This window comes from Salarias fasciatus, chromosome 16 (assembly GCF_902148845.1).
Source record: "Salarias fasciatus chromosome 16, fSalaFa1.1, whole genome shotgun sequence".
NCBI classification, from domain to species: domain Eukaryota; kingdom Metazoa; phylum Chordata; class Actinopteri; order Blenniiformes; family Blenniidae; genus Salarias; species Salarias fasciatus.
The window spans coordinates 8,972,572-8,999,578 of NC_043760.1; the positions used below are offsets into that span (position 1 = coordinate 8,972,572).

Sequence of the window (27,007 nt, forward strand, 5' to 3'; positions counted from 1 at the left end):
GCTTTCGTTGCTGCTCACTAACTCTAATGCAGCCTTATTTTTAAATGGAGTATGTTTAAAATCGCTGACTAACATAGTTTTACGCTCGCGATTCGGAATTTCCTCTTTGGACTATACAACCCTGTTCAGTCGGGGGAAGGAGACTCGAGCTGTTGAGAGAAGAGTGTTGGCTTTTCTCCATTCCACTGGCCTGTATCAGAAGATTTGAGAGAGTACAATCCTGTCCTGAACTGAGGGGGGCAGTAAAACGCCAGTAAGCGTCTACGCTGCCGGAAATCTAATAGAAGAAGAAGAAGAAGAAGAAGACGTTTCGCTCGCGAGCGAGCGCGCACGTACAGGGGGCGCTCAGTATTCCTCACCGCGGCGGAGGTGCAGCAAGAAGAGGAAGAGTTATGATGCTATGATAGCGGTGGTTGTGTTGGTGTGTTACAAGGGTCCGCGCTGAATTTACCGTTTATCTAACGTGAGTCTACCTTTAGCTTCCTGAGTGTACCGTAAAGTTATTGTGAGCTTATCGAGTGGACCGTGAGCTTATCGTGAGCTTCCTGGATCTACCATTAGCTCACCGCGAGCTTAGCGTTAGCTTACTGAGTTAGCTTACCGAGCTGACCGTCTCCGCTTCGTGCTCCCAGGTCATGGCTCGTCCGGACCAGTGTGTGTAGTGTGCCGGCCGGGGCACCATGCTGTGGCTTCTCCTGCTCCTTCACATCCCCACAGGTAACTCTGACCTCTGACCTCTCCGGTCTCTGCTGACATTTGTGGGTGGTAGAATGATCCGACCGGTTGCTGTCTCAGAAATGTTAGTCCTCTGCTAACTTTGAATTTCAACACTTCTGCCGGTCACAGTGACTCTGGAATTGCTTTAGTGTCCTTCCATATTCCTGTTATTTCTTGTTTTTTTTTTGTTTTGTTTTTTTTTCTGCTGTCCTGTGTATGTTGCTTTTCTCTGAGTACTGTTATGGGGGTGGTCGAGAAACAAAAAGGGCACAGGGTGTTATTGAGTCATTTTTTTCTTCCTCGCACTCCTGTCTGAACATCAATAACTGCTTTTTGTCCTTCATTTGCTGTTGTTGATGCTTGTTGTTCAGTTCTTACCCATCCATCTTCTTTATTGCTTCACCGTGTTTAGGATATTAGACCCAGACATCCACAACCCCTGATCAATGGTACCACGAAGCAGGTTATCAAATGGGTTCAACCCAGACCTTACTTGTGTTGATCAGTATGTGCTTACATGAAAGTGGAAGCGTTTGCGGTTCTGTTGTGTAACTTGTGAGACAGTCCAATATAATTCACCTGAAAATATAAACATACTAATCACACGCTGATCATTTGCTGCTTTATTACCAGCGTCATATGACAGAAAACCCAGGGTTAATGCTGAAGTTACCTCGGCATGAGAAAATCCAGCTTTGCAGTACAGCGTATTGGCCATCACTGGACAAACACAAAGAGACAGATAACCACACACACTCGCATTCACACCAGTTAACCTCACAGGCATGTTTTCGCACTGTGGGAGAAAACTCACGCACACACGGAGTAACATCAAACTCTACACAGAAAGGCTGCAAGATCACTGAATTTTCTCACGTGCCCATCTTTGTGTCTCTCAGTGCTGTCTGAAGCCCCGCCCTCAGCACCACAGGATGTCCATGTCGATCAGTGGCAGCTGACCTGGAGTCCTGCTCCGGGAGAGACGGACGTTAAATTCAGCGTTCTCTACCACAGGTCAGACTGAACGGTGGCCGTGCTCATTCTAGCAAGTTCATGTTAGGATTAACAGAAAAACAAATGAGTTGAATAATGTTTGCAATGGTCTTGTCATATAACGTCTTGGTAATTCTTTGATTATTTCTCGAATAATTTGTTGTGAGAATACTACCACACATATCTTGACAGTCTATAGAAAGAAAACTGTTATAATAAATGTCTCTAATGACACAAATATTGAGATCATTTAGCATGAACTGATTTCCTGATTAGTTTGTCTAAAAGACGTGTCTGCTCTTTCCTCCTCAGCTTTGAAGGACCTGCTGATGAAGGTGATTGGAAAGTTGTGCCAGCTTGCAATCAGACACCTTTACACTTCTGTAACGTCTCCTTCACCAAAGCTCGGGCTGAGCACGACTGTGTCAGGCTGTATGTACAAGCCCAGAGACATGGGCTGACCTCTGAACCAGGCCACGCCTGCAGCGTTCACGGTGAGTGAGCTTCACTTCATAACACACATTTCATACACTGATAATGTTTTCTGGGAATCATATGGGACACGATACAGCAAAATCCATATTTGATGGTTTGTATGTGTATAATCTGGTATTTGCCCCTGGTGTTGCATCTGAAAAATTTAATGCAGCCTGTATGAGCAGACTAAGAAGAGATCAGTTTTTATTATTTTTCAATCAACCCGTCTGACTTTATAGTCAGGATCAAAATCGTCGCTGTGCTCATATCTGTCCCCTCACTGCTGAAGTGAAGGTGCAGTGTTTTTGTCTTATCCAAATGACCTAAGTGCTGATTCAAAGCTAATGTTAGAGGAGAGGAAATGCATTTTTGCTTCAGAAAGCTTCATTTGGCCATCACCAGCAGATAATATATCACTGCACAGGTATCTATCGCACTGGACTTGGTGTCCGTTCTATTTAAATTGAGACCTCTCTCTGTGGAAATGGAACAAATCAGCCTCACTGCAGTGGTTCCTGGTCCTTTTGTTTCTGTTCTCTTTATACGTTTGAGGACTTTGTGAGAACACGAGGCCCCTGGTCATCAATTCGAAGGTGCACTGATGTGTGGTGTCTGTACCGTGCTTTAGACGTGTCTTCCACCACGGGAGTCTTGCCACTGCTCATGGGTAAATAGCTGTTCAGCTCATGTGTGAGGATAAAGACAATAACAAGCATGGCGGCTTCCAGAGTGTCGTGATTCCCAGACTATATCCATAAAATTCTTAGAAGTGAAAACATCCTGTTTTCTGGTTGTTCTTGTAGCAAAGCCACAACCTTTCTGAAACATGTAGTCCTCCACACCAGCTCTACAGTTCGTCAGTAGCGCTGCTGCTCGTGTATGTAGATGTACGGTAAGAAAGGAGGTTCGAGTGTTTGTCAGAACTGAACAGCTCTGTGTTGTTCCGTGAGCTCTCACATCAGCGAGAAGCAGAGGTTTGACGCTCGCATCTTCATTCACTGCTCTGTTCAGGCGACTCCTGCACGCCGACGGTGCGCCTGACTGCCCGGCCTGGCTCCCTGACGGTGCATCTGACCCAGGACCACAGCCTGTTTCATGAGCATGCTGCGCATGCAACCCACAGGATTTACTATGGCAAGGAGGGGGAGCCGCTACTGGTGAGTCCTGACGTCAGGTTCCTGCTGTGAAGCTCATGTCTGTCCACTCCTCATCTTCACCACGCTGCCTGGCAGCTGCATTCACAACATGGAAGCTGGGAGAACCGGTCGGAGATGTGGAGAGCGCGGGATCTCTGAGTGGCTTTATATTGATGCCATCTGAATGTCTTCCACTCATCAGAACCACATAAACTCCGATTCATCATGGACTATGGACAACCTGGAGGCGGGCCAGCGGTACTGTGCTAAGGTGGAGTACGTCATCTTCAACAAGTCTGTGGGACTGTCCAGCTGTGTCCAGTGTGAGCAGATCCCTGAGCACGGTGAGAACACACACACACACACACCACACACTCACCTCTACTGTCAGACAGCATGAGGAATCATTCATCTTTTCACAGGCTACTCAGAGCACTTCATGATCAGTTATCAGCTTCTTGTGCATTTGAAGGACTCACTCTTTCTCTCTTTGTGTGTGTGTGTGTCTGTGTGTGTCTGTGTCTGTGTCTGTGTCTGTGTGTGTCGCAGACTCCACGCATTCCGTGACGGTAGCCACCGCGGTGGTGGTGGCGGTGTTGTTGTTGGTGATCATCCCTGTGACTGCGTACGTCCTCATCTTCCAGCGTGAGCGGATCAAACAATTGCTGCGGCCTCCGTGTGAGATCCCACCGGTGAGGTCCAGTCTGTGTGTGTGTGTCACACCCTCCACTACAGACAGTTTGTTAGCCTCCTCACACACTCCACACCTTATCATCATCATCATCTTCAGTGTGATATCAGGAGCTGTACAGTCAGATTATTCTGCATCGTCTTGTCACATGACCTCTCCGTGTTTGCCACGATGTAATCCGTCACCTGTCAGTGTTTAGAGTTTTTTGTAGTAAACAAACAAGGCCGACAGCGTGAATCCGAAGAAGCAGAAATGAAAAGTGAGAAAATGTCTCGTGGACAGACCGGCAGTGAGGAAGTGCAGGCGCTCACTGATCCATGATTTGAAGACTGTGTATGGTGGCTGCTTGTGGCTAGCCAGACAGCAGCCGGCTGAAGGAGAGGGGTTTCCGCTTTCGGTCCAGACCAATCATATAAGCTGTGTTTTTTTCTTTTCTTTTTTTTTTTTTAACTTCATCATGCTTATTTCCTCTCTGGTCAGTGTTTGTTTCGGGCCTCAGACGAGCGGCTGTTGTGATTGCGTGACAGTTTGAGCCACTCCTGAGGTGTGAAATCCCCCCCTATTGCACTGCTTCTGCTGCAGAATGAGTCTGCAGATTGAACAGGGAAGGACTACAGGCCTGAGCGTGGTGTGAAGTCTGGCCCCAGGCACCAGGTTGGGCTGGGCCGGCTCTGACTGTACATGTCAGGAGATCGTCATGTCTCGTAATGAGCAGTACAACGCTCTGTGCTTTTACAAGAAGTGGCGAGCGCTCATGGACGAACTCTCTCTCTCCTTGTACAGGACCTCCTGGCGATGTGGCCAGAGCTCGACTCCCCCGTCTGCGACCCTCCCCCTGTTGAGCCCTGCGAAGTGGCCACACTCATGCCTGCTGAAGGCCCACAGCAGTGACGGTCCGAGTCTTCACCGACTGGAATCACTGTTGTCATGATGACTGTTTAACGTGCCGCATTAACTAAAGTGTTTCCAGTTTTCACATGATTCTAAGGAAAGTTTCCTCTGAAAAACATTTAAAGAGATGTATATTTTTTCAAAAAAAAAAAAAAATCAAAATTTTTATGAGGGAAGAATGTGAAATGTACTGCAGATTTTAACCTCTCCACCAACCACTACTAATCATTAATACTGCTGATGATTGATGTTTCTGTTGATGTGCCTCTACTCTGGTGCGTGCGTGCGTGCGTCCGCTAAATCCAGCAATAAACAAACTCATATGGAAACAACTGATGTCAACATTTTTCTCATGAGAAAGTTTTAAGACCGGAATCACATCGTTACTTTAACTGAAGTATAACCACGCTAACTCACTGTAAAACTGCACTCAACTTGTCCTGTTCCGTCTTCCTTTCATCGGTTCGAAGTTGTTTTTTCAGAGCTTTTCCCATCACAAATGAAATACAGTACTAACTAGATGAAGTACTAATTGAGCATCTGACAGCTGCTGTGACCGTGCTGCTGTCACTTCCTCTTAAGTGAGCTTCGAGAAGAGGATGGGGAAGTCTGTCTTCAGAGCCGAGGGCCGGGAAAGGAAGTGTCCTCACAAGTAGCACTTTCACATTTTGTAAATGTGAAATCCTTTTCAAGTTAAATGTATTAGAAATAGAAATGTCGATGTGCTAACTTTTTAATTTTTCACCGTTTTCTCCATTGTTGGAAGACCAAGGCTGCCATGGGAAGATGCGGTCACAGTTCTTGTGTGTATGTGTGTGTGTAATGACCAACATGTGGGGAGTGTTGACACACACACAAAAACACCAGGCACACACAGATTCCAATTCTCTTTTAATTATGGGCTTAATAACAGGTCTTCCAGTTGATGGAAACAAATTATTCACAGGAAACATTTAAAAACCTGATAAAAACAGTTGGTAACAGCATTTTTCTTTTCCTTTGACTTCCTGTAGATCGAAACTTTGGATTAGAGATTGATTTGACTTCATTAAAAAGTGTCTAATTGGGGGGAAAATAGGCAAAAATATTTTTTTCACATTTTATCTACAACTTGTAAGGTTTACTTTTGTTCTTACGCCCCCACATTAGCTACGGAAAACGTCCCTCATGTCTTCCTTTGGCAGACATGATTAAGAGCAAATACAAGAAAAAAAATAAAATAAAAGCAGTTTGAAAAAAAAAAATACCCACACACTTCATCCTGAGGAACCAACAACATCTCGTCAATAAGAAACTTTAAAACACTTCCATGGATCTATAAATACATGAACATGGTCTGAATTCTGCCTTCACTGAAGAAATGTCTGATTTTGGCTGAGATTTGTTTTTTTTTTCTTGAAGTGTTCGTTTGCAGTAGTTAAAATAATGCCGCCAGCGACGCGTCTGCAGCTGTGTTTGACGGACAAACCGGTTCAGACCGGACACGATCGCTTCAGCAAAGGCAGAATACGCTTCACAGTTCCCCCAGCTGGAGCCAATCCAGCGGCCGCTACTGTAACTGAACACAGCGAGTGTGTTGAACTGAAATGGAGGAAAATCACACGAGACACAAAAACATACATAGTTAAGTTAATTTTTTTTTTTAAAAAGTTCCCTCATTTAAAATGGATCCAGAGCAGCTCTCACCAAAACCAGAAAGATCAACACACAGCAAATGAGCACGAGTTTTTACAGCAAGTAAAACATGAACAATATTTAGAACTGGCAATAACATCTACTGTGTGTGTGTGTGTGTGTGTGTGTGTGTGTGTGTGTGTGTGTGTGTGTGTGTGTGGGGTTATTACAACCATTTAACCCCATAAATCTTCAGTTCGTCCAAACTTGTAGATCAGAGTGCTGCAAAGGGAACGACGGGAAAACGTCATCTATAGACCGAACACACACACACACACACACACACACGGTACAAACACATTCCAAAGCTTCAAGTCAGCAGCCTTCAGGAACATTTCTTTTTGTCATTTAGTTTCTAGTTTCGTCACCAGGTTATTCACATTGGAGTAAAATCTCAAAACTAATCAAAGGAGAAATAAAAGCCCAGGAAAAGAAGCAAACCTTCTACTCACCTAAAAAAGATGAAGGCATTTTGAAAGAAGACAGCCAGCCCCGGAGCCACCTCTTTTTCTGACGAGAACGATAAACGGAAAGAGAAGTGAGATGGATGCAAACTAGAACTGAATTCCTTCTCAAAACATTCATGCTATTAAACTCATCTAAAGTAAATTATGTTTAAACGCCGCACACGTTGCCTCGTTTGGTCTTTTCAACGCCAATACGCAAGAACATTGGCGGGAATACTCACTTGGTGCCACATATCCACCAAACAGGATCCAGATGGAGGCGATGAGTGAACCAAACATCATCATGAAGCCGATAAACAACCAGAGACGAGCTCCTGCAACCACAGACAACATCCAGTCACACCAACGGCGGCCAGAGGGGTTTTAAGCTGTGCTCCTCCTGCACGGCGCATTGTCTCAACCACAGTGGTGTGAAAGTGATTTACAAACAAAGTCGGTCTGGTAATTCCATCCTCTGCCCCGGGACGAACGCAGAAGGAACAAAGGAATTAACAGGACCGCTGGTGAGAATTCAGAGGAAGCAGTTCCACTGGTGAAGTCCCGTACTCTCCAAATTTTAAGAGCCGGAGGAGAGAGCTGAGACCCGGGGGTAACACACACCTGTCCTGCCAAGGCAGCCCTCTCCGTACGTGTCTCCTCTCACCTGGCCGTTGGAAACTGCATTAATCCTGGAAGAAACAGCATGACTGGGATCACACTCAAACTCGTGAATTTGCTCCAAAACTGTGTTCAGAAAAGTGCTTCAATACATCAGAGACTAATGTTTGAAATGCTGACATTACTAAGACTTCAAAAATACGGAATACTCTGGTGCCAATGGCGGCTCTTTAAAATGATGTAGCATCAAGACGTGTCCACAGGATCCCTCTATGGCTCGTTCTCCATTCACTGTCTATGTGAAACGCACGTCGGTGCATGCTGGGTGTGTTTCGAGCTGCAACGCTCTCAGCTTATTCGCATAAAGTAGAATCCTGCCAAATATATACAAAGCAGGTAGAGAGAGTGGAGGTCTGACGCATCCTGACACCTTGGTCGAAGGTTAAAACGAGCTGCAGTGGAACCAGAACCAGAACACAGATTATTCTCGTTTATGTTCCAGTTTTAACTGAGTCTCATGCATTCTCGTGGGAGATGTGCTTCATCACAGTGTGGCCCTCTGATGGTGAGGAAGGCATGTTTACATGCTTCTTATTGATCACAGATGCCTTCTCATGGAATATGGAATTTTTCTAAGCTGTGAATAATTTAGCAGTGCTGCCACTTATGTCGAATTTTGTAAAGAGTAATCTTTAATTTTCCGATAAATCGACAGACTGCATCGACTTCTGCCTGCACCTGACTGGACAAATGAAGAGTCTCGGCTGCGGTTTGCTCCTGGAGTTCAAAACGCACCAAGATGGCTGCTCAGTCACAAACGGTTTCATTCATTAGTACAACAGCGAAAAGCATTCCTGGAAACATTTGAGGTGAGAAATAAGCTGCAGCTCCTGAATCTGTCTGCGTTTTGGTTTCACTACAGCTCGTTTAGACGTTTTACTAAAGTCGGGCTCATTTGCATAAAGTTGTCTGGATTCAAATGAGCTGAATGCGCCTCAACGCACCCAGAATGCACTGTGGTGCATTTCACACAGACAACGAATGGCATGCAGGAAACTGACAGTTCCCGGAGACTAAAAACATGGACTTTGTTGGCGATGATTGATTTTCTAATTTAAATAGGAGAATGGTTGGCACACTGTAAACAGGTGAATAACAAATAGCTATAACTACATTAGGAAAATCAGCCACAACTCATAAGAATCAACATTAAAATAATGTCTCAAGAGAAGCACTGACTCTTGTAACCCAGTTAAGCCGTGGACAGATGACCACACTCACATGAAGAAAGCTATAGTGGAGAAGACGCCGCATGTGTGGAAGGCGTGGTTCATCTGCTCCTGGGAAGGATACGTCACGGCAGCGTCAATCATGATCCACCAGCCGGTGAAGAACTGCGGAGGCAGAAGACAGACACGATGGAAAAACACGCCACAGGGGCAGAATGAGCCCACAGTTCGCGTCAAACTATTTGGTTTGAACCTTGGTTTTCTAAAAACGACTGAAGAATGTTTTGTGGATTTCATTACATAAATGTTGGCAACAGGAAAAAAATGATTCCAGGTAATGGGGGCTTCAGGGCCAGACACCCCCTGAGGCTGAGGGTTTTTCAGCAGTTTCTACTGGTTTTTTTTTTTTAAGCTTTTTTAGCTATAATTTGTACAAGAACAAGCAAATGAGAAGAACTTCAATAAATATGACATCATTAATGAAATACTTACACAATCTGTATATCTACACAAAACAGTTACTCTGACAAAGAGCGATGTTTTCTGAATGTTTCTCAACTTCTGAACCATAGTTAATGACACTGTTACAGTAAACACTAAATGCTTTATCAGGCAATTTTTTATTTCTTGACAGCTTTGTCAACATCTGACAAATCTGAAAATATTACTAACACTCTCGAATCCAACAATCCAACAAATAAAATGGGCATTCTCATTGATTGATATCAGTCACTCACTGATCCGTTTACGATTCAGTTGTTGTTTTTTGTTGGTTAGCGAGACTGCAGCGCAACATTTGGTTTCGATAGGATTCAACACTAATCTAACCTTATCATTGATGACAGCAATTCAAATTAGGTGTCTCCCCTTTCCCTTTCACAAAAATAACCATTTTGAAAGCAAAATCCGTGCAAATCTGCAGATCTCTGGAAAACTGCCATTCCTGCCAGTTGTTATAACAGTCATTAGATGATATTTTGGATGATAACCAGGTCAAATTTCAATCCTTTCTCTGTCCGGTTTGACAAACTAACACTTGAACGGCCCACTTCAGGATTGGAGACATGCTGTGCGAGATGCGGCTCACTAACCAGAACACCAGCCACGACAGAAGCCACCGAATTCCTCCTCTCCCCCCAGTCGATGCATTCACACTCCGGCCAGTGAAAGTTGTCCAGGAAACCCGCCATTCCTCTTCTCTTCCTGTGTCTCTCGTCCTCACAGCTGTCGCTTGATCAAATGCTCGTCTTCCAGCTGCCCAGTAACAGTGTGAAAGGTGTCTGGAAGAGAAAAAGGGAGAACTTTTATTTTCTTTCCGGGACAACACTGGAGAAATGCAGCATCTCCAACATCAAATCTTGCAGCATGTTTCATCCTGTGTGCAACAGAGTGATCGCACTGGGTCTTTTCCACAGACATGTCCACTTTTTACATTATAAATTAATTTCTTTACCAATGTAATATGAAACACGTTTGAATATTTCTCTCCACATAATAATATAATTTAATTCCAGACATTTTCAGGTTATTTTTATGCCACTGATGGTGGAAGATTATTCTGTCTTTGGTTACTGAGAGTTAATATTCGCTGATGTAACTCAGACAGAGAGAAGAAGCCTATTTTAGATATATTGATATTACACAACATGACTGAACTTTATCAATAAAATAAATGAAATTTACTTTAGAAATCAGAATATTGTTCCACATCCTGCAGATCATGCTATCTATTTCAGAACACAGTTCAGTTTTCCTTCAAAAGCATCCAGCAGCTCACTGATCAGACTCAGGCCAGCCTCATGAACCTTTAGCACCAGCCTCCAACCACTCCTTTAAATGTTCCCTTCATCCATAGCATCACTGGAAAGCTTCCTGTTGCTGGCTAAAGGAGATTACTCTAAGGCTTCCTGTGTTCTCAACAGCACACTTCTCCATACTCGGAAGGCAAATGAGGAATAATTTCGCCAAGCTCCTCCGTTTCTCTGTGCAAAGCCCGAGTCAACGTAGATGTTAAACAGTCTGTAGGAAAACAATGGGAACTTGTCCCCGAACAGGAGGCCGTATTACACACAAACCTAAACATGAGTGTTAGCGAACACAGCGCTGCAAAATGAGCTTCAGCTGCAGTTCTTCTGCTTACGAACGACAGTAAATGTAACAACCGAATAAGTCTCTGAACAAATTGCCGTTTCTGAGTGTGCTGAGAGCAGATTCCCACCTTTAAAAGTGTCCGTGACTGAGATTTCCACAGACATAATAAATAAGCTGCTTTCGCTTTCACCCTCGCTTCCGGTGCACCTGCCGATGACGCAGCGCCGCCTGCTGGACCGGAGGAGCCACAACACAAGGAACAATCAGTCTGAATGGAGAAGGGTCAATCCTCTGACACCGGTTGGAGACTTTCTGCGTGGAGTTTGCATGTTCTCCCTCCAATATGTAATACAGTATACCGTGATGGCAATATCTAAATAGAAAATATCCTGAAAATGTGCCACATCTAATAGAATAAACCTCTGAAATGGGCAGTATGTGAAACAATACACCCTGATGGTGTATTATCTAACAAATATGCTCTGAATGGGCCAAACGTAACAAAATAATTTGAAAATAGATATAGGTAGAAAATAGAAATACACAGAAATAATCACCCACTAAGAGTTAAAAAAAACCCAAACTATTCATGCATTCATATGCAATGAATTTATGCAATCCACAATACGTATACGGTACAGAACAGATAGCCTCAGAAACCTTTTGTCCATAGATGCTATAGCAGAGGAATAACCTTGTGGGAGAGACATAAGAGAAACCCTGGAGGTTAGTTTATTGTTGCTTACTTTTTTAAGCAACTTTTTTAAGTGTATAAACGTGAATATTTTCAATTGTTAGGTTTTAAACATGCAAAAACACAAGTTTTTGCATACAATCTACATTAACAACTTATGTACCTACTTCACACACAATATTAAACGTCCTTTATTTGTCCCGCATGGGGAAATTGCAGGGTTGCAGCAGCAAAAAACGTAGAAAGAAAAGCAGAAAAATACAAATCCCAAGCATAAAAGGAAAATTTGAATATAATTTGTATGTAAAACTGGATAAATATAATTAAATAACAGAAATATACATAGAAATATACAATATATTGTAATTAACCTCACAAACCATCCACCTCACCTACCTTGTGGAAGAAACTGTACTTTTTAATGTAAATTTTGTTTTTTAAATTGTCTCTCCAACATTGTTTTTGTATAATAACACCACATGTTTTATACTCGTGTGTTCCATTATATTTTGATTTTTTTTGTCTTTACACAGTGCAGTTCATATGTCGTCCAGCAGGTGGCAGTGTTATAAGACGCTTGCAAGCCTCCAGTCCGCAGAAGAAAAAAGAAGCAGCCTCCTGATTGGCTGCTGTTGCGGGATATAAGAAAAATGGCGGCAGCTGGGTTCTTCTTCAGGAGACGGAGAAGATAGAAAGCAGTCTGTAGTTTATTATTTTTAGATAAAGTCACCGCAGAGAAGCGCCGTCCGCCTGAGTGTCTTCTGACTGCAGCAGGAGGATCATGGAGCGGCGGACAGGACGACAGGTCTGAAACTTAAGTCTTCATATTGGCCTGACGAGACTCCCGTTTGGTTTCGCATTGATAAAAAAATGACAATAAGCCAAAAAGTGTAAAAAAAAAAAAAAAAAAATCCGGTCATACAATGAAATTAAATAAGTTTCACTGTGATGATGTCTGTAGTGGAGCTGAGATTTTATCTCACTCACAAGAGCGTGGTATGTTTGTCTTGTTTCACGCCACGTGGTCTTTCTTTTTTAGAATGTTTTTCACATTTTAAGATTAAATTTGTTTTCATCCTCTGAGATTCAGAGGCATTGAATGCATAATTCCTTTTTCATGATTTGTTTTTCTGGATAAAATGAAAGTCCAGGCACATAATGGTTTCTAATGTTGCTGATGGTTTAAGTCACGATTATGCTCATATATATGTTCCTCTACTATACTTCAATTCACTACTCAGAGGCAAACTTCAATTTAGCAAATTCCTGGTTTATTTCCATTAACTCCCCTTTATTCCCATGGAAAGTTTCCAACTTTGACAATTTGCAATCCTACTTGTATATATTAGTTTCAAAATTGAACCATATTGTGTTCTAAATGTGGATTTTTTGCAAATAAAAATGGTTTGGTTTATTACTGATGGGACAGTAAAAGTGTGACAGGAATGAACAACAGTAACTGATAAATGATGTGTTGTGAACTTCTTTTGTTCATCCGGGTAAATCAGTCAACACAAGCAGCACTAACCACATTTCTATTTTAAGCACTTCAGTTGTTGTTGTTATTCACTCACCTCATTACAGTTTGTTATGGTTTTTCACCCACAGAATGCGAAAATGAGGTACTGGGACTGCTGTCCAGGACCAGGAGCTGGCTGATCCACTGTCAGAAGCGGGGCAGTGGTCTATATGTACGAAACCAGGTGAGTAGACCCTCTGGGTCCTCTTTGCCTGCTTGCTCATCCGGAACTGATGTAATAAAAGGCCGACTGAAGCCCCTCCCACAGCAGTCTGTTCACGCAGCGAGGGTCCATGACTTAAATGCACTGAAGCGTATTCTGATCCGGAGTGAGACCGGACGCCCGTCCCGTCCTCGATGGACCTGTTCACTAACTCTCTTCTTATTGGCTCCCCACAGATTGCCGCCAAGGAGCTTCCAGGTGCAGCGACGTCTCGCCTCAAGCATGATGGTGCGTCTGACTGATTTATCGTTATCACTCGTTTCCGCTGCGTAAACGGCACCATGCAGCGGGTCGGTCGGTGCTTCGGTAGCTCTTGCTGGGAGATGATGCAAACAAAAGGCCGAATTGAAGCGCCGCGCTCTGCAGTGTGTTCTCACGGCGTGGCGCTATGACAAAGACTAGCTGGAGCGTTTGTCTGATCCCTGCAAAGAGCTGGCCGACAGAGCGCCTGTTACCCGAACCCCAGAGGACTCGCGCTTCACCCACAGCCTGCAGAGCGTTCTCCAATGTTTCACAGCTCTTTAGATTCACTCACGTTATCTGAACCAGGCTCTGCAGACTTTTTTTTCATGAAGTTCTCCCGCCAGTGAGTAGGGCAATAATCAGCAGCATTTACTTCTATCCAGGGATCCTAAACTGCTTGATGTGTAGTCCGGTTTTCAGATGGAGAACTGTCTTTCGTAGATCTGAGATGAGACCAGAATAGTGCTGTTACTGTCTTCCAAAGCACCCTGGACAGTGATTACATATCTGCCATTTGTCTCAGCCATCAGTAAATTCAGTGAGTTCTTGTAACGCGGACCAGGCTGTGGTGCTGATAACCTGCATATCAATATTTGAATACGCAGACATCACCATACTCGGTGTTTGTGTAAACTGAACCTTTTCAAACATGAAACTTTTCTGAAGCAACGATGCATTCTCACGTTGAAACATTGTTGTGTAAACGGAGCCTAAATCCAAAACATACTAAATGTTTTTTTTTTTTTTTTTCGTTCAGCTTCTTCTCTTTGCATCGTTAAACTTGCTCTTCAACTTTCCCAGGGTCTTCCTCCACCGCCGGGGCCACCTGCACCGACTTGCAGCAGCCGCCACAGACGTATTTGAGGAAGCCCAGGTAGGCGCTGCCGGACACGATCACTGTGATGATGATGATGATGGTGGCTCCAAACGCCGGGGAAACGGAGTCGTCCAGTACGGACCGCAGGCCTCCGGTGCTGATATCGCCCGAGCCCGGGATGAGCAGGCCTTCACCAGGCCCGCTGGTGGCCTCGCCTGGAACCAGAGACAAAGGTCAAAGGACTCTATGAGGTGTGACACATCGCTAAGCTCAGTGAAAATGTCTAAACTAGCTTTAGTGGAACCAGAACAGGTTCAGCAGCTGCAGCTTATTTCTCACCTCAAATGTGTTTTCAGAAATATTTTCCACTGAACTGTTTCAGTAATAAGAAAGCTTGTGACCGAGTCTTCATGTTGGCTTGGTGAGTGACACACCCACTTGCTACTGATATGTGTTTCCGTTTGGGGGGGGAAAAAAACCCTTGTGAACACGTGAGACGAACCTCACTTTCTCCTGAGTGACAGAAGGTCCAGTGGCTGATCAGAAGTCTCATGAGGAAAATGAAGATGTCTTCATTGATTGATAAACCATGTCTCAGTTTGTTTTTTTTTTTAATAAATACTATTGCACTGTATCTCTTGTTTTGCTTCATCATTTCAATAAGAAGAATCTCTGCGTTTTCGCACTATCTCAGCACATCGCTGACCTTCAGCTACAAACCCAAATCTGGAGCCTGGTTGGGGCAGTATGGGAGGGAAACGGTGGCGATTTCTACATTAGGAACCATGTCATGCTGTGGAGAGTTCAAAAATGAAATAATTAAATGTGGCACTCAAGAATGGCAACATTCCAGTACAGTGGTTACAATCTAAAGGCCAATTAAAAGACAGAACATTAATATTCCTCAGTGACAAGCAGAGCAAACTCCACTGTCGGAATGAGAAAATCTGCAGGCTGGTGGTCATCCGAGCATTTTAGCTTTAGTGAGACTCATTCATGTGGAAGAGGAGACATGGCCAAACAGCAGAAGCGTCAGCCTGAACTTGGAATATATCAATATTTAATGGTTGACGCTAATTACTGCCTGCTGTGAAGATCCAGGCGCCTATTGATGTGAGTCACCTGGAGTGACGTGCTCGAGTGAGACCTTTTGTCTTCTGTTTCATGCTGCTCGTTTCACTCATGCTTCATGAAAATTTAAAGGTTGTTGTGGAGTTTGTTGGAGCGTGCTGAACGTGAAACATTCCTGTTTGTGTTCTATCTCAATTCTAGCTCTTTGAGCAACTTCTTTCTTGAACGTTGCTATGGTTTCTCTTCAAAATGTTCCTCATTCTAGTTTTTTTCTCATTTCAGTTCCTCATTTCAGTTTTTTTTAAAGACAGTATAAGACAGGAACTGGGCAGAGCCTTGAAGAATAAGGATCTCTCATTACAGTTGACATTTGAATCAAAAATTATGTCTAATGTTGTGAGCGGACAAAATGTGTATAAGCCAATGAGGATTTAATTACAGTTCTCAGCCACCTGCCACCTTTCACACAGCCTCAGTGTAATTGCACTCTGCAGAAAAAAGGCCTGCTATTTTAGTTGCTTTTAGTCCTTTCAACAGGCTGCTGAGTGGGGAACACATGGTGATTCTGGGCTGCGGGGAAGGCTCTCAGCTTTAAGGTGAATAGCAGCTTTTTCTATTCCAAGAACAAAGACAGCATGAATGTGGAGACTGATGTAAGGTAACTGTGAACATGAAGTGAACACACATGGTACTTATAATAAAAGCCCCGACAGTACTCTGTATGTGAAAGTGATGCTGATGTGTCTGTGCAATAAAATCATAGAGAACTCAGAATCACACAGAAAAACATCAAACCAGTTTAGAGTTTAAGTTTAACTAGTGTTTCCGTGAGGCTGTTAAAATATTTAATTGTTGTTGATGGAAATGACTTACAGTGAGCAGCTGGCAGCGCCGGGTGGAGGAGGAGGAGGAGAGCCAGCATGGGGAGGAGCAGCTGTGGCGGCATGGCGCCCTGGTCCTGGAGGGACGGCATCCTGGTCTTCAAGGCAAATCTGAAGAGGTTACAGAGGACTCGCATCGCATGAGCGATGAAGTGAAATATCGGATAAGGTTAACTCTCTGTCTCTCACTCTCTGTTCTCTCTCTCACACACTCACACACTGATCCTCTGAGCTCTTTATCTTGTTTCACTGTAAAAAGTTAAACGTCTAAACTCGTTTTTGTCAGATTGAATTTTGTTTTTCACCTTTGAAATTTATTTGTTGAAGCACTCTGCTCCACGCCAACACATGAACTTCATACATGAATTATATTTTTTAAATATGCATGACAATACATTTTCAGCACAAATTCATGTTGAATTTGGTAAAATTTATTTCAAGAATGAAATCCGCAGAGACGACTCTTTCAACGTAGCCAAGTGAAAAGAACCGACTGCTGAAGAGACTGAACTGTCCTCACTGATGGAGAACAGCATGGAGAGTCACACTCTCACCTGCACCCACATGCATGTTGATGTCTGCTAAAGAATGAATGAAAACATGAGCATGCACTCTGCACCGACACACAAAGACCGATGAACAGGTCAGAGATGAAGCAGAAAAAGAAACTGTTTCACAGAAAATATGAGAGATTATTATTTAAAAAGAAAAACTCATGGCAGTGTGATGAAAGTGGGTGAAATGACTGAATTCATTCAGTGGACTCACCTCTCTGGTAGAGTGTCTTATGAAGAACAGAGACGGTCTGGAATAATGCAGACATCAGATTATAGCCTCAGTTTTCCTCGCATGATGTGGAACAAGGGCGATGATGAAGAGTGAGCGAGTGCTCAGACCCTTCCCAGGCAGTGTGTTTAGTTTCAAGCTGTTCCATCTATTCGCTGCACCCACCTTGCAGAAGGGGCGGGTCCAAGGTTTCAGGGCTCCTCACAGAGCACTGGCACATTTTACACTGCTCCAACCAGCTCCAGTCTGATCCAAACGACTGCATCCTGTTATAGCTCCAACCGGTTGCAACCTTCTCCAGCCAGTGCCGACCTGTTCTCGTAAACTCTGTCCAACTTTAACCAGTTCTAACGAGCTCCAACCAACTTCGGCCTGTTCCAACCAGCTACAACTTGCTGCAGTCAGCTCAAACCAACTGCAATATTCTCCAGCCTGCTTCAAACTGTGCCAACCGGCCACAACCTGCACCCACCAGCTCTGTCTCCGATAGACTGAGGCTGCAGGGAAGGACAGACATGTTCTCTACATCGTTTTCTGGGCTCACTATATCAATAGCAGGTGATAACCGGGGGTGATAATTGAAGATCTCTTGGAAAAAACATTGTAAATAGGACTGCAAATGGGTTTATTTTGTGTTGGTGTTTGAGTTGGAACATGATTTATCTTTGTTAATGAAAAGATAGCGGGTCAAGACTCTTGATCAAGGGCCCGTCGCATTGACCAGTCAGTGGGATTTGAACCAGTGAATTTCCGGTTTAAAATGTACTTTGTTGAACTCCAAGTCACCATGGCTGATTATCACCATCAGATCAGATTTAGTTAAACCTCAACTTATCATGATAAGTCGCTGCATTAAATTCAGGTCAGTCTAAAAATAATTTTATAAGTCATATTACCAGGAAAAGCAAAAAGAGGATCACACACACCCACACATACACTTAACGGTATTTAAAATTCATGAGTGTTCATATTAAGTTTTTTAAAGATTTTTCAGAGGGAAAAATTGAACCTTTTAGCACCCTGCATTCATCTGTCAGCTCCAGTCTCTTTTCAGATCAACGCTTTTCAGACGTTTTGTTCTGTCTTACCTTTATTTCCTGATGAATTGAAGGATCAAGGTCAAGAACAAATAACGGAGACAAATTCATTCCAATTTCAAAGTGGTAAAATAAGAAGATACTATTAAAGGACTGTTAAATGAAGGGCTAATTGTGTCTGTTGTGTTGCCATGGTAACTGCATGAACACATGGTGAGACTGAATGTGGCTGAGAAGATTCACGGTTTTTATTGATTTCCATAAGCGTTCAGTATGCTGGCTATCAGATTACCGTAACTGTCAGGCTCCATGTTGGTATAGAATGAAACAGAATAGATTTACTATATCAGTCCCAGAAGGAGACTCTTATTGTAGTTTTGTTAATTTCCTTCAGTGTTCTTTGCCGAGACTTTTTCACCTGAAACTGACACAGATTTGTCAAATGCTCCAACAGTGAATTTCCACAGTCAAAAGTAGCACGTGCGCAGCTGTGTCAGTCATAACACATTGGCCTGAGTGTGGCGTTTTGCTGCCTCGTTACTTATTGTTGCGCTTTGGCACTTCACTTCAGTCATATGAAGAGCAGAAGCAGCTGGTCTTTGTGTATGGAGCAGTACCTCGCCTCTGCCGGCAGGGGGCACTCAGGGCTGCTGTCACTGCTCAGTGAAGGTCAAAGCAGCTCCTTCCAGATGCTCCTGCTGCGTGCATGAAGAAACTCATCTGAGTTTTTCCAACTTTTTTTGCACTGATTATTTGTAGAACATGTCCTGAGGAACTCCTCATCTCCAATTCCAACAGAGTTCTGGATGCACCAGAGGCAGCGATACATGTGGCTGCCCGCAACAATCATGTAAAATTATAGTTCACCCTCGCTGCACTGATTTATATCAGACTGTGAACAATTGTAATTATTCCGAGGTATTGAGTGTTCACAGAGCGCTGCACAGCTTGACTGGCGGTGAACAATACAGCGGAGGTACAATACACAATCAGTCCTCAATCAGACGCACTCCAGTTTAAATCAGCTTCACACTGACCTGAGAGTATTCCTCACAGGACTGAAAGTGACGTATTAATAGATTTGATTAAACTCAGTGCAATGAACCTTTTCATTCATCACTGAGTCCATCAGGAGAAAAAAAAAAAAATCAGTGAAAATAATCTCTCTTGGTTTCCGAGTGGTTTATCTCACAAATAATGAACTAATCCTGCCTGGCGGATAAAAAGCCACCGGGTACATCACAAAACTCAATTTGCCGAAGAACACAACTCAGCTGCTTGGTAAAAATGGAACGAGTAACTTTATTCAAACACGGAGTCACTCAACAGTCATGTGAACATAAAAATACTCTCTGTAAAACAGCAGCTCACGAGGAAGATGTGTATCTACACCCAGGCAGGGCGGGCGGTCAGAAGAAGTCTGCTGCCGCGGGCCGTTTGTGGCGTTTGGGCGTGCTGTTGGGAGTCCCCACGCCGCTCTTCTTGGCACCGCCGGCGGAGAGCCGTGTGAGCGGAGACTTCAACACGCCACACTTGGGTTTCTGCGCCGGGTCGAACGCCACTCGGGACGACCCATCTGGACTCAGCAGGAGGCTGCGGTCAGTCTTCTTGAACTCTGCAGGACGGAGTGGAGGGAGTTAGAGGCTGTGAGAGACGAGCTCTACCCAGGAACAGCTGGACGCCGCAGAGCGTCGGTTTGTAACGTCTTTACTGACCAGCTGACACAGTGAACAGGACAAACCACAAGCGGCAGCTTCTTACCTGCCGTCCTGTTGTTCTTCAGACCGAAGGTCACCTTCTTAGACTCTGAATTAGGAATCTGACTCTTCTGTGAAATAAAAGACATTAAAGTCACTCATAAAGATTCTGAAAGACTGATTTTATTTCTGAGTGTTTCCAGCTTCTGCGGCTACCCAGCAGTATTTCCATGAGACTAAAAACACACACACAAGAGAAACGACTTAATTGGGAGTTTTTAATGAGGTAATTACTCAACAATAATGTTAAAAGTTCATAAAAGTCAGTTTTTCTTTAACTGTAATAGGGCCAATAACACAATATAACAACATATAATGATGCCCTCGCTGTGTTCATTCAATCTGTTTCATGGCACTGGTCACGTGGTCGGTTGTCTTCTACACACCGCGGCTCTGACCGGCTTTATGCTCGCTGCCGACTTCTTCCCCGCCTTCTGGGCCTCGGGGTTTCCCCTCATCCTGCAGAAGAGCGGCGTTGGGACAGCGGCTTTGCTCTGAAAGGAGATGAAGTCGGGCTGCGGCGCTGCACTAACCTTCTTCTTCTTCTTCTTCTGGCTGGCGGCGGGCGTCTGCTGCTCGGCAGGATCCTGAGAGAACAAACCAGGTTGAAACCAGTTCCTGTGGATTCATGTCTGGATATTGTTACGTTAACGTTGCTCACTTTGTTCAGAGAGCTTGTCTCTGGAGCCGTGTCTTCTGTGTGATCGGCGGCGGCGGCCTCCAGCTCGTCCGCCTCGAACTCAAACACCACGGGGATCTTCCTCTTCTTCTTCTTGGCTGCCTTTCCCGAGCCGAGGACCACCGGAGTTTCCTCCATGCTGTCGGCCGTCTGCTCCGCGCCGATCTGACCTGCCTCCTGCTGCGTGGTTGTCACGGCGACCTCGGGCGGCGGCTGCTGCTGCTCGTTCTTCTTCTGTGGTGGTTCGCCGGTTTCGGCCTCCGGCTCCGCCTTGGCTGGTGGCGAGGGCGTGTCTGCGGCCTTCAGGCTCTTCCTCTTGCTCTTCCTCTTGGCCGTGGCGTGGGTCAGCTGCGGTGTGGCGTCTGTCTCTGAGCTCGCTCCATTGACCTGCACGTCGTCCGGCGGCGGCGGCGGCGGACCCTCCTCCTCGTTCTGGGCAGGCGTGGCGTCGCCGGTCACCGTCTGTCCGGAGGCCTCGGCGTCAGGCTGCTCCGTTCCTGCCTCCTTCGGACTTTTCTGTTTCTTCTTCTTCTTCTTCTTCTTTGCAGGAGTTTGAACGTCCGTCTCGGGTGGAGCCGCCACAGCGTCGCCGGCCGGGCTGCTGACCGCTGAGACCTCTGCTCCAGTCTTCCCTCCAGCGTTACCGGGAGTTTCCGTCTGAGGCGCTGCTGCCGTTTCACACACCGACTCTTTTTCTACTTCACCTGTAAGGGCCGCCGCCGCCTTCTTCTTCTTATTCCTCTTCCTTTTCTTTGGGGAAGGACTACCTTTTTCGGAGGACATCTCCGTGTCGGCCACCGTCTCCTGTGATTGGTCCACTGGCTCAGTGGGGCGGGGCTCCTCTGGGACAGGGTCAGGCGTCTCCAGAGCTCCTGATGGTTCCTTCGCTTCTTTTGCACAATCTGGTGAACTCTCCGAACCTCCAACCCCGTTTTCTGCTCCTTGACTGTTCACCGCTGCCTTCTTTTTTTTCTTCTTCTTCTTCTTCTTCTTTTTCTTTTCGTGACTGGAGTCTGCATCTGCTGGCTCACTGCCCTCACTCTGTTTGTCCTCAGTCTTTTTCTTCTTCACTGAAATAATACATACAAGATATAAAAGGATAAATTTAACAAACTACATAAAACACGCTGCAGCACCGTTAGCGTTTGGTTTAATGTGTCCAACCTCAAAACATCTAAAAACACACCACAGAAACCCTTCTAAAACCTAGAAATCAGAGATTCCTCAGTTTCTGCCTGACAAACTCCCACCAGAAAACTAGCAAGCAAAAGGAATAACTTGACTCCTGTATCACTATTATTCTGGATGTGTTGTTGGGGTAATAACACTTGATAAAGGGAGACATAAATATGTTCTTTTATGGACTCGACAGGGACTCAAGGCTGCCTTATCAGTACTGATAAGTGAAAAAGCAGGATCGCAGCTGCTCTGCCAGATGAACCATTTCCAGTACTTCCTGGTTGTGGGATCATGTGACGGGGGTTTACTTTTCTTGGCTGCAGGCGAGCCGTCCAGGTCCCCGTCTATCTGGCCTTTCCTCTTGAATCTCTTCAGCTTCTTCCGGGTGGCAAACATGTCGTCGTCCTCGTCGGTGGAGACCTCCTCTGGAAACTCCTCCTGGGGGAAGATGCCTTCGCTGAGGTTCCGGAGTCTGGAGGTCCGGAGACACAGAGGAAGACCAATCAGTGTGTGTTGCGGGAGAAGAGCTCACACACTCGTCGTGTTTGTCTCTGCACTCACACTTTGATGATTTTGTAGAGTCTCTGTCTGTTTGAGGCCGGCGTGCTGCTCCGGCTGGACAGCTCCAGCAGCTTGTCTGCTACAGCCGAGTAATCAAACTACGAAACGCCGACAAAACACACAGAGAGCAGCCTGGGCTGATGAGTGAGGCCCACATCAGCACCACCTCATGTCCGATTTTAATGAGAATGTTTTCTGTAGGTTTGATATTCCTCAGATTCCACTCAAATTACCTGTAAGACAGGTCCAATGTCGTCCTGCAGCTCGCTGTCTGGGTGCTCCAAGTCCATCTCATCATCATCATCATCACCATCACCATCATCTTCCTCCTTTGATGTACTGGCTGCAAACAAAAAGCCAGAAAAAACAGATCAAACATGACAAAACCGGCCGAATCTTCAAATGACAGAAACACGCAGTGGAAAGAGTCTCTGCTGGCATGTAGCTGTAGAAGCCCGGAAAATATTTGTTTAAGTCATCAGTTCCAGTAAGAACCTGAAAGAACAGACACACTGACTGGGGAAAATGGAACGAGGACACGTTATGAGTTAGGATGTATTTCATGAGTTTTCAGATAAAAAAATCTCACGTACTGCTGTGCTTCTTGTTTTTCTCTGCTGGTTTTTCCTCCTTGTGCTTCTTGTTTTTCCCTGCTGGTTTTTCCTCCTCCTCCTCCTCCTCCTCATCCGATGCCTGTCCTGAGTCCGAGTCCGCCGCTTTCAGCTCCTTCATCAGGTCCTGGATGGCGAAGGGAGCCTGGTCGATGATGGTGCTGAAGATGCTGCTGCAGATGGCGCCGAGGAGCATCGCGCTGGTGACACAGAGAGAGGAAGGAAGCTGAAAACACCACGGCAGTCCTCTCCTCCGTGAGGAAGACCAGACTGGAGGAAGCTGGTGGGAATCATGCAAACAGTCAGCGCAGCTCGAAATTTGATCAAACGTGACTCGCTGACCGAGCGGCCTTATCAAACACTGAGGAGGACTCACTCTTTGGTCTTGGCTGCGATTTTGCAGAACGGCACGATGAAAACCAGGCTCTGATCAGCAGTGAGCTGAAACACAGAGATGTCGTCACACACACAATCTATAGCAATGAAAGCTGATTAGCAACAGAAGTCAAGTGTCTATTAAAACTCTCACGTTGCTGAGGAGACAATGAGAGTCCTGTCTGTGTTTTCTTGTTTTTATGTTCTACTCAAGCCGCCGCCGTGTGCTGCCGTACCTCCGCTGAGCCTACCGCTGCCAGCTCGGTCAGGTACAGGTCCAGGACGTGGAGCTGCAGGCCGCTGGGCGCTTCGCTGCTGCTCTGCAGGAGCTCAGCTGTCAGCAGGTCCACAAACTTGCTGATCTCACTGAGGGAAACGCATCACACCAACAATTTCTTCCTGGAGTCTTTATACGTACATACTTCGTATGTTATATGTATGTTAATTTGCAGCTCTACAGTACGCATCGAGGAGTGTGTGACGTCTATCTACACTCTGCGTACTGTAGAAGGAGGGACTGACATCGCTGTGTGCCGCCACACACTCCAGCTGGCTGTTAATGACTGTATCGTGAGATGAACCCTCTCACACTGGTTTTGCTTTTTAAAGTGGCTCTGTTGGACACTCCATTTTTCTGGTCTTGCTGATCACAAACTGATCTCTGGCTCAAAAAACACACCGTGTTCAGGCCTGAGGCAGCAGAGTAGCCTAAAGAGCTGAAACTCACCCGCTGTCCCAGCTGTTCTTCTTCAGCAGCTCAAAGGTTTGTCTGAACATGAAGCGAACCAGCTGCGAACAACAATCACAAGTGATCAATACGGTGTGGTTTAACCTCTTTACTGTTTATAGACTCACAAAACAGAAATATTTCATCTGAGATAATATGTCAAATCCATGCAATGTGTTTCATTTTGTGTGTGTGTAAAATCCATGTTAAATAAGTCAACACAGTTTAATCTGACGGTTGTGACACAAGTGCTGAATAAACCCAGAGTTTAACAATAATCCAATCCTGTTTGAATGTTAATCTGATTATAATCACCACCAACATTTTCTCGAATGCTCTCAATATTCCTCCAGGCGATGAGCACAGACTCGTCTCTCTGAATCCAGGTTCCAAAGCAATCCAGTGCTCTGGCTCATGGATCAGGGAAGGTCTGATGAATATGATCGAGGAGACGCACCTGGAAGAATTTATCCATCCGCAGCCTGTCGATGCCGGTCCACTCTCTCTTCACAGTCTGGAGGAAACTCTCCAAGTACAACAACTCTGCAGCGAGGAAAAGAGATGGAAGAATTGACGTAAAGTGTTCGGGCGGCTGGGAAAAGGTCACAAAGCTCACGAAATCTCAGAGGCAACTCACGAGTGTCAAACTGGTGGAAGTTGTGGATCAGCGTGGAGATGTTACGAGACAACTCCTCCTGAGAAAACATCACAACGTCATCATCTTACTGAAGGGGGCAATGGTTAAAATGCCTCCCACTGTTGCTGATGCCTGATGCTGCCATTGCCTTTATGTCTTGGAACTATATATAACGGTTCAACCGATTTCACTCATTTCGCTTTTTTCATAAGCATTTTATCTTGTTCTTATTTTATTTAAATACCAGTCTTTTTTATTTCTAATATAATATTCTATTTTATATTAAAATGTCAACATTTTTTTTTAAATGCTGTAAAAGAATGATGAAACCACTAAATCTGATACAAAAACAGATGAAATTTTCCTGTAATGTTTACCCCCCTACACTGTAACTCAAACTTCATAAAAGCAACATAAGATAGTTTAAGTACATGTTTCAAAACTACTGCATATATGAAACTGTAGGCGCTGTGGTGGCCTCATTTTAAAGGTTCAACATGTTATGCAGCTCCAAAGAGATTTGATTTGGTGGAAAAATGACAAAAAAACAGGTCTCCTGTCCACAGAGGTTGCAGAGCCCTGAGCAAAGTTGTGAATAATAAAGTTTACCAACAGCTGGTACTTCTCACAAGGCTCCAGGTTTATACGCTTCTGTTTCACACACCATTCAGTAAGAACTGCTCACAAGTGGTTCATTATCGTCTCATGCTGGGAATATAAAGAGTTAGAAACCTGCTTGGACATTTCATCATGGAGTCTGCATGTTTTCCCTGCACGTGTTTTCTTTCTCCATAATCTAAAAGCCTGTGTGTGGGGTAAGCTGGTGAGTGTAGATGTCCTGTAGGTGTGAGGGCATTGCCTGTGTGTGTCTGTGTGTGTCCTGTCATGGAATGCTAACCTGTCCATAATGTGAACCTGCCTTCACTTCACTAACATTTAGCTGGGGTCAGACCCAGAACCCTGAGCTGGATGAATCTGTATACACGATTAAACAAAACTGTAACATAATATACCTGCATCAGAGGTTTGTCCTGCATCCATAAGCAGTAAAAGAGGCCCTTCCACAATTTGAGCAGCTCAACAGATGTGAAACCTCCTGCGGAGAAAGATTACAAGATTAAACTCTTCCTGCATTTCCACACATTGCCGTCCTGCCATCACCGGTGAGTGTCATTTGATTTAGGGGAGGTTAGCTGTCATTAACACTGGGTTCAGTCAGCGGACGTGCTGGAAACACAACTCCCCTCCCCACGTGTATCCCGGTTCCGGTTAGAGGACATGGGCCACACGTGCAGACTGGGGCAGTGTGGTTCCAAACACACTGCACTGGTCATCACTGTGATCATGTTGTATCCAGCAGCGTGTCTCCCGTGCTGCTGTGCTAGCGCTGTTAGCTGCTAGTGCTAGCTCACCCGTCGGGTTGTGGGAGCGGACGCTGATGTACTTCCTGAGCTTCTTCAAGGCCTTGCTCCTGGTGGACCTCTCGTTGCCCGCTAACCTCTGAGCGAACTGGACCTCCGGCTCCTCCAGCGACGCCATGCCGACACACTTTGAGTTGGAAACAGTCCCTCTCTTTCCAAGCGTGTTTCTCTCCTCAGATTACCCACGTTGCTACTATGCGGCGCGGGCCGATGACGTCACGTGTAGTTGGCCGCTTCTTCTTCTTCGGTTGAATGGCGGGTGGCAGCAGCTCATTACCGCCACTTCACCACTTCCTTACGTCAGCAATGGTTTTGAACTTGAACTGTAATGGCCATTATTAATTTATGATATTCAGTTATAAAAAACCGAAAGTCAAATCTGACACAAAATATGCTAATAAATTATCAGCCTAAATTCCTGTTTCATTCAATATTCCCCAAAACAGCGACTTCCTGCTTATCAAAATGTACCAACTGTCCCACACAGGCATATTATGTGGAGCAAAACAAAAACAAAAAAGTATACACACACACACACACATATATATATATATATATATATATATATATATATATATATATATATATATATATATATATATATATATATATATATATATATATATATGTGTGTGTGGGACAGTTGGTACATTTTGATAAGCAGGAAGTCGCTGTTTTGGGGAATATTGAATGAAACAGGAATTTAGGCTGATAATTTACTAGCATATTTTGTGTCAGATTTGACTTTCGGTTTATATAAAGTTCAAATAAAGGACAATCAGGAATGAAACACGCGCGCGCGCACACACACACACACACACACACA

General features: G+C 44.7%; 3 protein-coding genes and 1 long non-coding RNA gene across 8 annotated transcripts; 2 read left to right on the forward strand and 2 right to left on the reverse strand.

The window, feature by feature from the left end:
• Positions 1-307: 307 nt before the first annotated feature.
• On the forward strand, positions 308-5,133 carry ifngr2 (interferon gamma receptor 2). Its single transcript, XM_030112638.1, has 8 exons — positions 308-463; positions 633-717; positions 1,617-1,731; positions 2,023-2,204; positions 3,199-3,344; positions 3,526-3,667; positions 3,873-4,015; positions 4,798-5,133. The coding sequence occupies exons 2-8, from the start codon at positions 681-683 to the stop codon at positions 4,903-4,905; spliced, it is 873 nt and encodes a 290-aa protein (XP_029968498.1). The 5' UTR covers positions 308-463; positions 633-680; the 3' UTR covers positions 4,906-5,133.
• Positions 5,134-5,779: 646 nt separating this feature from the next.
• On the reverse strand, positions 5,780-11,167 carry LOC115403664 (transmembrane protein 50B). The gene is made up of 7 exons (XM_030112639.1): positions 11,091-11,167; positions 9,964-10,152; positions 8,925-9,037; positions 7,647-7,714; positions 7,268-7,360; positions 7,032-7,089; positions 5,780-6,801 (listed from the first exon to the last, which is right to left on the reverse strand). Exons 2-7 carry the CDS (start codon positions 10,060-10,062, stop codon positions 6,756-6,758), a joined length of 477 nt encoding a protein of 158 aa, XP_029968499.1. The 5' UTR covers positions 10,063-10,152; positions 11,091-11,167; the 3' UTR covers positions 5,780-6,755.
• Positions 11,168-12,310: 1,143 nt separating this feature from the next.
• On the forward strand, positions 12,311-15,041 carry LOC115403489 (uncharacterized). The gene is made up of 4 exons (XR_003933212.1): positions 12,311-12,462; positions 13,266-13,360; positions 13,576-13,627; positions 14,444-15,041. It is a non-coding gene; the product is annotated as an uncharacterized LOC115403489 (long non-coding RNA).
• Positions 15,042-19,518: 4,477 nt separating this feature from the next.
• Positions 19,519-26,462, reverse strand: rrp1 (ribosomal RNA processing 1). Of its 5 annotated transcripts, none has more exons than XR_003933202.1 (16): positions 26,173-26,461; positions 25,774-25,856; positions 24,761-24,818; positions 24,581-24,666; positions 24,124-24,185; positions 23,633-23,762; positions 23,398-23,462; positions 23,004-23,221; positions 22,644-22,753; positions 22,411-22,508; positions 22,158-22,321; positions 20,653-21,740; positions 20,525-20,578; positions 20,390-20,450; positions 19,996-20,062; positions 19,710-19,849 (listed from the first exon to the last, which is right to left on the reverse strand). XR_003933202.1 is itself a non-coding variant. In XM_030112208.1 (15 exons), exons 1-15 carry the CDS (start codon positions 26,297-26,299, stop codon positions 19,644-19,646), a joined length of 2,751 nt encoding a protein of 916 aa, XP_029968068.1. In that variant the 5' UTR covers positions 26,300-26,462; the 3' UTR covers positions 19,519-19,643. The 5 variants fall into 5 exon arrangements, 3 of the variants coding, with proteins under 3 accessions (XP_029968068.1, XP_029968067.1, XP_029968069.1); XR_003933201.1 differs by having other exon boundaries at positions 20,378-20,450; XM_030112208.1 differs by having other exon boundaries at positions 19,519-19,849; positions 20,390-20,578; positions 26,173-26,462.
• Positions 26,463-27,007: the final 545 nt, after the last annotated feature.